At 42.6% G+C, this 12,756-nt stretch overlaps 1 protein-coding gene across 1 annotated transcript in view; it reads left to right on the plus strand.

Annotated features, from left to right (window-relative positions):
* Positions 1 to 12,756, plus strand: part of st3gal2 (ST3 beta-galactoside alpha-2,3-sialyltransferase 2) — a 34,469-nt gene that overhangs the window by 12,966 nt on the left and 8,747 nt on the right. The window contains exons 2-5 of the mRNA XM_061722342.1: positions 2,664 to 2,723; positions 3,457 to 3,590; positions 10,612 to 10,791; positions 10,987 to 11,032. Of these exons, the coding sequence (XP_061578326.1) occupies positions 2,664 to 2,723; positions 3,457 to 3,590; positions 10,612 to 10,791; positions 10,987 to 11,032 (420 nt within the window). The remainder of the gene's footprint in view (positions 1 to 2,663; positions 2,724 to 3,456; positions 3,591 to 10,611; positions 10,792 to 10,986; positions 11,033 to 12,756) is intronic.

A 12,756-nucleotide genomic window follows, 5' to 3' on the forward strand; every position in this document is an offset into this window, starting at 1 on the left:
CATACACGAAGAAAAGAGCGCTGAAAGTTCACGACTGCTTCAAACCGGAAACCGCAAATGTGTTGCTACCAAGCGAACCAATCACCCTCTCCGTCTGCGTTCGGTCTGTGTCGCCTCGACGCGTAGTTACAATTTTTGGGAGGTGCAGGTCAGTGAAGGTGTCAGTGACGGCGTGTGGTACGTGTCGACGCGTACCCTACGGCGTCGTTTTGACACAGAACCATAACTCAGCCTTTATGGCCCTTTTGCACTAGTCCCGCTTCACCTTGGTTCTACCCGCCACGGCCCCGTTTTGCGCTTTTGCACTAGGGCTGAGGCGGGTAGAGCCGCTCCGAGCAGATGCATTTTCTGTAACCATTCTGGCGAGGTTCTAACCGGGCTGAGCCGGGACTATTTCTGAGGTCACCACCCTCCTCGCCACCGATTGGTCGGGGGGGGGCGGGGCCGTCATCAAACTACAGGCCCCTTGTTGGTCGGGGGGCGGGGCCGTCAAACGTTTGAATCAGGAAGCAGGAGTCAGCGCGAGGCGACTCGCGGCTCGCTGCGATTTTATTATACAGCACAAACGTCTGTTTGGTGATCCAACTCTGAGGTGCAGATGTTCATAAACCTGGTGGCTGGCGAGAAAATTAAAAAAGGGATGTAGACGGGCTGTTGACCGTATATTATAATATAGTTATAATATAATCTTTAAACTGTAGATACAGTTTACACATAATTATAATAAAAAACAACTAGGCTCATCAAAATAGAGCATTATTGAAATTCTTACACATCAATCAACTGGATATCACTCTGAAGTTTGCAGTAGCTTCTCAGACCACTGCAGGAGAATCCATCAGTGCCACATTTTCATGGCCTGAGTGGGGAAGAACAAAGCCAATCAGAGTGTTGCATTTGCACCAGGGTTTCATGGTTGAAAGAGTGGTGAATTGAAAAAAGGACCATTTACTCTTAAAAACTGCAAATGACTTCAGCGAGCTTAATGACCCCGGAGGAGGATCCTGCTGCCCGCTAATGTATCAAAACCACAACCAAGATGGACACACAGGCCTCACACACACTTATCATCAATGCCTTAATGTTGTGTCTAAGTAATATACACAAATCCTGATTTAGCTAACTTTGTAAACAGAAGTGTTTTACTGAACCAAAGCAGGACTTAAGTCTCCAAAAACCACTTGCTGTTACAACCGTAGAACGTAATTGATGAAGCAATAAAGCAAATAGTCAAGTCTGAAATAGTCTGAAAAGTCTGAAAGGTACAAGAAGCAAAAAAAAAAGGTTAACACAAGCAGTGCTCAGACAGATGAGTGAATAAAATATAAGCTCTGCCGTTTAAAGCTTAAGGCGAGAGCAGGCATCCGTGTTATATAAATGTATAATAAACAGCCTATTTGTGTTCTCATCCCCTTATTGTTCCTTCAAGCTCCAAGGCAAATGACAAATGACAGGCAACTTTATTCTCGAAATTTCGACTTTATTCACGAAATTTCGACTTTATTCACGAAATTTCGACTTTATTCTTGAAATCGTATTTCAACATTAATCTCGACATTTCGACTTTTTTCTAATGCATGGCCCTAATACTCTTCCGTAAGACTGACATTCATTTTGTGAAAAAAAAAAAGAAGAAAAATCCCATGTCTGGACACATGACATGACACACAGTACTGTGTCGTTTTGTTCTTTTTTTATTTTTCAAAAAATAAAAGAAATGTAAAAGCACTTAGCATCCGGCTGCTGTTGATGTGACGCAGTTCACTGATAGTGTCTCTGAAACCCCCAGCTGTGCTCTCATACTTTTTCTGTCATTATTTATGTCATAATTGCTCGGGGGTCATGTTAGTGAGACGCTATATAAATAAAACTGAATTGAATTGAATTTTTAAAATTGCTTCTTAGTAAACAGTAAGATTTTTGAATAATGTGCTTTTAAACCTACGAGACCAAAGTGAAGAGTTTTGGCTGTAATGCCCAGGACTCCTCAACTGTCAAGTACGGAAGTGGAGCTGTGGTCATTTGGGCTCATTTTTTCATGAAATGATGAAGCTGTTGCAACAGTGCAGTCGGATGGAACTACTCTGATGGGATCTTTAGAGAGCTCCACACTAACAGGTGAACTGAGCCGTGCTGTAAAAATTAATCGGCTAATATTCCTCCACAGTGACGTGACAAACACATAATGTCATATAGAAACATTTTATTACAAATTATTGCTGCTAAATTTGGTTTTACCCACATTTATTCCCACATTTGTTAAAGAAGTAAAAACAGTGTAATGGGTTATCTTTTTAATCGTGTTTTTCCGTCTGAGTGTGTATTGCCCTCGTTTGAAGGTCCTGGAAAGGACGAAGGGAATTTTTTTGTTTTTACACAAACATACAAGTCTATATTTATTCCATTGCTGTAAGTGGTCTATAGAAAGATCTATAGGTCTATAGTCATAGGTTAAGATGAAGTCTGGCTGCTCCTTTTTTGGTGATTTTTGTTCATCCTTTCTCCTACTGCCACCTGCACACACCGGTCAGCACAAGCAGCTGCTTATTTGCAAATGAATGCAGACAAATCCTCACATATGCATGGACCCAGAGCATCCTTAAAGTCTGCTGTCAGACAGGGGAGGGGCAGATTCTAACCGTGCTCTTTCTCTCTCTCTGCAGATGTTGCAGCCCCAGTTTAAACCTCACAGCATCCAGCAGGTGCTGCTCAGACTATTCCAGGTATTTTAAATTATACATTCATGGTCCATTTAAATGAGCACAGTCATTGCTTCATGAGAGGAAACCAGGACATTAGACACTAGCTTTGTGACTTGTCTGTGTTTGTAAATCTTTTGTTTAATCAACACAGCACATTGCTGTCACACTAATAATGTGAATATCTTGTTTTTTTTTCTGCCTGAAAGCAGAAGCAGCTCATGTGTTTTTCATGTAAAGTATTCACTCTGGCATTGAGAACAGGAGGCATCAGGAGGCATCTTCTGCATTTGGTCTGAGTCACAGGAGGAGTTCTTCCTGTTATCCGGGTTGGGGTTTTGAGCAGAGAGGCCCCGGCCTCCCTCTCCTCAGCTGACTCGTCCAAGGCGCTATTTTACAAACCTGATTAACATATGGTTTAAACGACAAATCCTGATCAAAAACAACACCAAGGTTTCTCACAGTTGCACTGGAAGCCATCGCAACAACATTTAATCCCTTCCTAAGATGCTCTGGACCAAGAATGATAACAGGAATACAGGGATAACCCTGTTAGCTCACGCATGGAAACAGATTATTCCCAATGTTTCAGTAACCAGAATATTGACCTTAACCCCAATTTTGACTGTGTGTAAACGTCTCTAGTGTGTCCTGAGTCCGCCTTGAGGTCTTCTCCTGGGGGGACATGTCTAAACCTCTTCCTAACTAGATGGTCCAAGTCCAGTGTGTCTGACCCGGTTCCAACCGCCTGTTGCAGGTGATTCCCGGAAGGTCGCCGTACGGCTCCTGGGATCCTGGACGGTGCCTCCGCTGCGCCGTGGTGGGGAATTCCGGAAACCTCCGCGGTGCCGGATACGGGGCGACCATCGACAGACACAGCTACATCATGAGGTTAGACGGATGGACTACATAAGCCCACAGCACTAGAGCGCAGGACGTTCTGAATTAGTTAGAGATGGTGGATGAAACTGGGAGACGAGGAGGAGAGAGGCATCATCTATTGACACTTTTCAACTAGCACCTACTCGGCTCTACTCATCTCAACTCGGCCTGGTTTCTTTTCCATAACAATTCAGCACCTGGAGCAGAAGTAGGAGGTTGGAGTGAAGCTGCTGTGACGTATTTGATTGTGTATCTAAACGAAGAAGACGACAACACTAAAGATGTAGAACCTGGAGGAGATGATAGATGTGCTGCTGGGTCTGTGGCTTGTGTTCCATATCAAGTTATAAAATGAGAGTGAGAGAAGCTTCAAGCGACGCTTTTCAAATTTTTTTATCACCCGTCTAGATCCCTTTTTAATTCTCTCCTCAGCACCAGGTTTATGAACATCTGCACCTCAGAGTTGGACCAGAACAGACTTCTGCTGCCATTGCTCGTCGAATAAAATGAACCAGAAGAGTTGCGTCAGAGTTGCTCTTTCGCTGATGTCACATCCTGACTTAGACGTCTGACTCCAACCCCCCGACCAATCAGTGGCCTGTAGTGTGATGACGTCAGATACAGCCGACTCAGCCTCTTAGAACCTCGGAAGAGTAGATACAGAAAAGTATCTACTCTGCACGTTAGACCCCTAGTGGAAAAGAACCAAACCGAGTGGAGGCGAGCCGGGCTGAGTAGGTACTAGTGGAAAAGCGGCATATATGATGCGTGTGTGCAACGCGCAGATGTGTCCGTCTAATGCTAAATGTAATCTCTATGTTTAATGCCGTCCTCCATTTGCCCCTGGCATTAGACCGTCGTGAGACAGGTTAGTTTTACCCTACTGATGATGTGTTGTTGCAATAGTAATCTTGCAGAGGTGGCCCAACCCTTGTGGGCATCAAAAAGCGCTTTGTCCACAGAAGCTGAAGCTCCCACTGTTCCCTGTGTCTCCAACATACACATGTACATGAAGGCAGGAGTCCGTCTGTCCTGGAATTCCTGGGCCGGATTCCTGAGCGGCCAGGCTCATCAGCACAGCTCCGTGCTGTTCCTGCAGAGCCAGAGTGTGTTTGCTGTGAGAACACACAGATAGTCCCGTCACACAGCAGGAGCGGCTGCTGTTATGTGTTTGTGCTCTGAAGGCCAAAGCCTCTGTTATACGGCAGCGTTCTCCACGGACCTGTGTGGGTGGCCTGCAGCTTCCATCTCTCATTCCCAGATCTCATCTCTGTGCTTTCATTTCCATTTGTTTTCTGAGCTGCAGCTTGTCCACAGCAGTCCCACGCACCACCAGCCACATGCCTGCATTGCTTTTCACGCCAGCTCTCTGAACAAGCTTCCTCTTTATTCCCCTGCATATGGGTCAGTGCACTCTATGCCCATTTTCTTGCCATTTCTTGTATTTACGTAAATGCATCGCTTCTCCAGCTGGTGAATCCCATCTCCAGTGCAGTATATAGGCTAACGCCTCGATGTGCAGATAGAGCTGAGTGGTGCAGGTACCGACTGCTGGGTGGAACTGAGAAAAGTGCTGGTGGAGTGAGCAATGAGGACTGATATGGAACAGCCTTGGAGTGGAGGTGCTGTCTTTCCTGAGGCGGTGCAGGAGTCTTCAGTGATGGCCTGTACTTAGCAAGCTGTGGGTAGAAGTGCTGACACTAGCAGGGCTGCAGCTGCAGCAGCTCACCAGGCCTCCAGTTCTGCACGCTGATGACAGTTTCATACGACAGTCACACATGTCAGTCTCCATGTTTCTGTTGTCCCTGACAGACCTGCTCATAACGGCCCCTCAGAGCCAGCCCTGACCAAATTCAGGCCCTAAGCCAAAAGTTATTTGGAGGCCTCCCCACCCTCAAACCTCTCCCCATCCCAAATGCAAATAACAACATGCTATTTAACTTGTCAATAATAACAAATGTACGGTAGATAAAGTAGTTTGACTGTATGAGTCAAATGAGATTAAAAAATAATCAACCTGAAATAATAAATATTATATAAAACACTTAAAACTGAAAGAAACAAGTCACAAATAGCGATCAATTACTCATCAAAAGAAAGTTTCCTCCACCTCAATCCCCCACAAAGAACTGAAAGCAGGTCTAGCAGGTCTGAAATCAGAGCTAAACGTGTCACTTTTACAGATGCACATTTATCTCCTTAAAATAGTCAAACTTCTTGACAATATAAATTGATATACAATTATAACCAATTTATTATATTGGCTAAAGTTTGTAGCATATATACGACCACTAACTGGTCATGTGACCACTCTTTTTCAACAGAGGTGAATGCAGAGGGCGTTAACAAGGCGTTCAATAAATGTTCATCAGGGCTGCTGGAAAAACACAATCCTCCCGTCTAGACAGAGACTGAAGACTCGTATCTAATGAGCGGCAGTTCAGGTGTTTGTGCTACAAAGTTTTATTTCAACAACATCCCCACCTTCAAGTGAAGCACGAGTTTCCTCGTGTTTTGCCTTTTTTCCTCTCTTGTTCGCTCCTGATTTGTGATGTCTTTTGGATGAAAAGTTGAAATCTCCTCAAGAGCCTGCCGGCACCTTCTGATTGGTCAGATTTCAGGTGCCAGGTGTAATCTGCACAGCCAGATTACTCACACCATTCAGATCTCTTTTCTCCCCTCCTCTTCACGGTAGCGCATATGCGCATTTATTACGCATATGCGTCCCCTCGCGCAAAATGCGTCCCCCGTTGGAAGATGAGGCCCTACGTTTAGGGAGGGATGCCACTGCTCTGCTTCCATGGGCCCAGACACAAATGATTTCAAGTTGAGTGCCCAGCAGCCATGGCAGTCAGTGACTAGCATGGCTGCCATGGCTACCTAAACATTTTCTCATCATTTAACTTTCTCACTACTGGCTCTTTCCACGCACATGTATTTCTTGGTGGTGGAGAGTCACATGTCTCCTTCAAATGTCGTAGTTGAGGTGCAGCTTTACTTGTCTGAATGTCTGAAAATCCTAAATGGTGCAGACCGGAGAGTCGACCTCCCCAGACTGTGTTCATCTCAGGTGCAAACCAACTCATTTCAGTAATGACCGCACCACGCGTGTCAGGAGCAGTGCAGATTAGGAAAGATTAGCAAACGATCAGATTATTGAATAATCTGGAGGCTGAACGTTTTGACTTATTAAATCTGCTGACCTGGGGTCCGTTTCACAAAGCAGGTTCAACAAACTCTGAGTCTAAACCTGAACTCTGAGTTGACTTATCCTGAGATAGGAAACTCAGAGTTTTGGGTTCCAGAAAAGGATATGAGTTAGTTCAGTCAACTCTGAGTTTGTTCACCTTGAGTTAAGCGCGTGCATGAAGAAAATAAAAAGCCATCATCAATAGAGCCCTGATACAACGATTCACCGTGGCAACCGGCGACAACAAAAGATCCACATACTTTTTCTTTCTTTTTTTAAACTTTATTTAACATTTCAATTTACAAAATCCCTTTGAGGAAACATTAGTTTGCATCTGAAGATCCACATACTTCACGCCACTGGAGTTAGAAGTGTTAATACTTGCGTATGGCGAGTATGAGAGCATATTTCAGGAAAAAAAACAGCTGCAGTAGTAAAGGAGAGACGTGGGAGAAAGTTGCTGTCCGAGTCAATGTGTAAGTTTGAATGCAGCATTCATTTAACATTTAAGCACACTGTCTTATAATATTACAGATGAAAACAGTGGTGGAATGATATTAAATTAAATTGTATTGTCATTTAGACACCTCGGCTTCAGGGGAAAATGTAAATGTGTTTTTTTTTTAAATACATTTATGGAATTACTCTATTTGTATTGATTTATTCGATTACTTAATACATATACAATAACTACAAAAAAATGAAAAGGAAGCAGACAACCACGCAATTTAAAAAAAGAAAGAAGGAAGTGATGGGTCCAATGTTGCCCCGGCAGTAGAGGGAGAAGGAACGGGTAGGGAAAGCGGGAGTCAGGCTATTAACGAGGCTGTTCGCCACTGATGGATTAATTAATCAAGTTCATTTTAAGGTAAGATATCAAATCACCCTACCCTCTTATAAATCTGTTTAAGGGAAATATTTGACTTTTTTTTACTCTCTCTCTCTTTCTCTCTTCTGCTCCCTCCCTCTCCTTTTTGCATTTGGACTTGGCGCATGGACATTGCCTCTTCGTAGCTGGTTTGTGGTCGTAGAACTCTCTATCTAACAACGCGTTCAGGTGCTTTCTCCAGTTCTTACAACCAACCACCACACACGTCGTTCCCCAACCACTTTTCTTCTGTGAAATATCCATTTAGTTCCTCTTTGTCAGTGCTATGTCGGCACTCTGCAAAACGGTAGTCCGCCAGAACGGAAGTGGATAGCACTGACGGGAGGACTTCAGGAAGTAGAGCGGAAACGGCTCAAAAACTTGTCTATAGATGCAGCAATAATAAGTGACTATGTTTCCATGCATCAATAACCCTTTTCTAACCGGAATATTAGAAATAACCCGGTTTTGCACGGCCATGTAAACACCAATAACCCCAATGAATAACTGGAATTTGCTCATATTCCGGTTTTTAAAAACCCCAATATGAGCCCTGGTTCATCAGCTGTGTCCTGCGCTAGATACTGGCAAAAAGACATCTGAAGATTGTACCGGGATAGTCAGGGAGATGTCTAACCTCAACAAGTATGCACTGGAGATGATTTCAACATGATCTTCTCATGGTTGGATCTTTCAGCCCATTCACCGCAAATGATTATAATTCTAAGGATTGTATGGATTTACATGACCCAGATTTCTTTAGCAGATTTAATAGTGAGTCTAATTCATGTAACTACTATAATGAAGAGGAATTTCAAACGTTGACTGACAACTTAACCAGTAAATTCAATGCTTTTTCTACAATTCACTTAAATATACGCAGCCTTCCTAAAAATAATGATCTATTTATACATCTCTTATCAACTCTTAAACATGAATTTTCAATCATTGCTTTGACGGAAACATGGCTCTCTGATGAAAGTGTTGAGCTGTACAACATACCTCAGTACACGTTAGTATTCTCAAATAGAAAGGAAAGAGTTGGAGGAGGAGTTGCTGTTTTTGTTCATAATCAATATCAATTCAAATTAAGGAAAGATTTGGAATTATACTCAAAGGAAACTGAATTTGAATCCGTCTTTTTGGAATTAATAGTCTGCCCGGTTTATGGTAACAGAAATGTCATAATTGGTTGTATTTATCGCGTCCACCTCATGCAGAAGTTAATTCTTTCAATGACACACTCACAACTTTACTGGATGTTATCAATAAGGAAGGTAAACTTTGTTATTTGCTTGGAGATTTCAACATCAATCTGATCAATACTGAGAGCCATTTTGCTACTGTTAATTTTCTAAATGTATTATATTCATCTTATTTTTTTCCTCTTATTGATAAACCAACCCGAGTAACCTGTACAACAGCTACTCTTATTGATAACATTATAACTAATATAGTTGATTATCCAGGTAACTCAGGAATATTATGTTCTGACATTTCTGACCACTTTCCTGTATTTCACATCACTAAAAGTAATAGTCTCAAACACGAGGGTTCAAATGTCAGAATAGGCTTTCGTAAATTGGGATGGGATGATGTTTATGATCAGCAGCATGCCAACAAGGCTTATCAATCCTTTATTCATAGGTTTAAGACCGCATTCAATGAAATTAATAATATTGAAATCCAACAAGTTTCATGTGTAAAATTTCTTGGTGTACTAGTGGATGAAAGATTGTCCTGGGGAAAACATATTGAGTATGTATGCAAAAAAATTATGAAATCCTATGGTATTATTAGAAGAGTTTCTTTCTTAGTTAATCAGTCCTGTCTCATGATATTATATTATAGTCTAATTTATCCATACTTGACGTATTGCAACATTGTTTGGGGCGCTTCTTATTCTTCGTACCTCAACCAATTATTTCTAATTCAGAAAAGATTCTTGAGAATGTCTCATTTTCTTCTCATCAAGCACCTTCTGCACCATTATTTAACAAATTTAAATTATCCATTTTTTCTATTAATATGTTTTAAACATTCCTGTTTATGTTTAAGTTCATTCATTTCAAACAAGACATTCCAGGCACTTTTCATAATTTTTTTCTGTTATCATCGGATATTCATTCTTATTCAGTTAGAGGTGGGAAGAACTTTCATTTACCTCTTTGTCGTACCTACAGTCACCAATCCTTTATCAAATTCCATGGCCCTCAACTTTGGAACTGTTTAGATAGATCTCTTAAGTTAGCGTCATCCTTAAAAATGTTTAGGACCAACTTAATGGTGTATCTTTTATATAGACAAAATTAACAGGCCATTCGTACTAAAATGAAATTGCCATTTCATAGATATTTTTGTTTGGGTGTTTATTGTATTTTTCTTTGTTTCTTTTACCTATTCTTTTCCTTTCTATTCTTTTTCTATTGATTGATTTGTTTTGGTGATTTTGTATTGAGGGGGAGGATTTTTTATAAGCCCTTCGGGCTTCTTTTCCTCTCCTGCACAAATTATTTGTCCTTGTATGATAAAAAAAAAACTTTACTGTTGTCATTGTGCAAATAAATAAATAAATAAAAAAATAGTGAGATTTAAAAGAAGGTGAGAGAAAAGTAGCGTGAAGCAGGACGAACACCAGACCAAATCAAGCTCCGCTGGAAGATGCTGAAAAAGGAGAACTACAGGTCGAGAAACAAAACGACTTCTGTTCATCTTCCGCCGTGCTGCTGTTGTTGTTGTTTTGGATTTGGATACAGGAAGAAGAAACAGAAATGACAGGAATTGCGTAATTACATTCTCCGTGTGTCGCTGGTTTGATCCCGATATCCTGAATGATTAATTACCATGTAAACAGGGATAACCCTGTTAGCTCACGCATGTAAACGGAATATTCCCAATGTTTCAGTAACCAGAATATTGACCTTAACCTGAATTCTGACTGCATGTAAACGTGGTCACTCTGTCTTTCCCAGGATCAACCTGGCGCCGACGGTGGGCTACGAGGAGGACGCCGGCAGCCACACCACACACCACTTCATGTACCCGGAGAGCGCCAAGAACCTGGCGGCCAACGTCAGCTTCGTCCTGGTTCCCTTCAAGACTCTGGACCTGGTCTGGATCACCAGCGCTCTGTCCAGCGGCCAGATTCGATTGTTCGTAGCTGCTCTTCAGTGTGGATAAATATGTGCACACACAAACATGAAACCCGTTGAATTAGCTAGTTTTTGAGCCATTTTTAGACACGAGGGTGCACATGGAAATATCTGCCTCCTGTCAATCATCTGCCTGCAGAGTTCAGATCAAGCTGATTGATTGTGTTTAACCAGGACCTCTGTTCTCTCTCGCAGTACGTACGCTCCGGTGAAGCAGTTCCTCCGTGTCGATAAAGACAGGGTGGGTGACACGCACGCACGCACGCACGCACGCACGCACGCACGCACACACCCTGCCTTCCACCCCTCCGTGGTTGATGAGGGATTACAGACCTTCCCTTTGTTTTCAGTAATCCCACACTCACGCTTTCATCCGTGAAAATAAATAACGTCACACTAATCCGCGTCACACGGAAACATCCAGGGCTGTTGCCTGGTCCCAGATACACAAGCCTAGGTTTATTACATTTACGGCCACACATAAAGGTCTTTTATGGCGCTTTTCCACCAGCACCTACTTGGCTCTTCTCATCTGAACTCGGCCTGGTTTCTTTTCCATAACAATTTAACACCCAGATGAGAAGTAGGAGGTTGGAGTGAAGCTGCTGTGACGTATTTGATTGTGTATCTAAACGAAGAAGACAACAACACTAAAGATGTAGAACCTGGAGGAGATGATAGATGCGCTGCTGGATCTGTGGCTTGTGTTTGATATCAAGTTACAAAATGAGAGTGAGAGAAGATTCAAGCAGTGATGCTTTTTAAAAATTTTAGTTTGTCTCTGCGCTGCTGAAAAGTCAGCTGGAGCCGTGAGCAGCTATGAAGAGACAGAGCTCCTGGTGGATCTGGTCGTTCCTTATCGCCGTCTAGATCCCTTTTTAATTCTCTCCTCAGCACCAGGTTTATGAACATCTGCACCTCAGAGTTGGACCAGAACAGACTTCTGCTGCCGTTGCTGGTTGAATAAAATGAACCAGAAGCCACGAGTCGCTCTTTCTCTGATGTCACATCCTGACTCAGACGTCTGACTCCAACCCCCCGACCAATCGGTGGCCTGTAGTGTGATGATGTCAGATACAGCCGACTCAGCAGCTTAGAACCTCAGCAGAATAGTTACAGAAAAGTATCTACTCGGCACGTTAGACCCCTAGTGGAGAAGAACCAAACCGAGTGGAGGAGAGTCGGGCTGAGTAGGTACTAGTGGAAAAGCCCTGTGACGCATAATGCAATTTCTTTTGGCTCTATAAGCAGTGATTTTACTTTCTGAAAAAGTAAAATCACTGCTCCCAAGATGGGAGGAGTGTTAGGTTTAAAACAACATTACATAAATTCATAATGAGAAAAGACACAGAGACTACCTTGGAATGAGTTTTTAGCGCACTCCTGCAGGAGGGGGGAGAGCAGAGGAGTGCAGAGCAACGTAGCCCTCATTGAGAACTCCTGAGCTTCCCCAAGATCCTCCCTCTAGAAGATGCTTTTATTAAGAAACTTTGACAGGAATTGATCATATGAGGACAATGCATAGTAAACAGTAGACAGTAGACATTGGGTAGTGGACAATGGGTGGAAGTGATAACGTATGATTGAGTCCTGACATTACAGTGGTGACCTGTCACAGGACAGTTCAAAACCTAGTAGATCAGGAAGTGGCTGATGTGGCTTCTGTTAGCCACTCAGGTGACAGTTTCACAATGACAAAACAAGTTCAAAGGTTGATTTACCTCACATTTCCCTACTCTTGTCAATTTGAAACTTCAACTAAAATCCGTCCATTAGGCTTAGAATAATAGCCTCATAAACATTTAAGGTCAAACATTTAAAAATAGCTAGGGCTTATCGCGTAATTATATGTCAAGGGAGAGGCGAAAACCCGATTATATGGGGCAAAATTCCTCTCCGACCCTCCTAGTGAGCGATCACTCTGGCCAAGACACATAAAAGCTTAAAACATTTCACAGTAAACAA

Source organism: Cololabis saira, chromosome 5, assembly GCF_033807715.1.
Source record: "Cololabis saira isolate AMF1-May2022 chromosome 5, fColSai1.1, whole genome shotgun sequence".
In the NCBI taxonomy this organism is placed as follows: domain Eukaryota; kingdom Metazoa; phylum Chordata; class Actinopteri; order Beloniformes; family Belonidae; genus Cololabis; species Cololabis saira.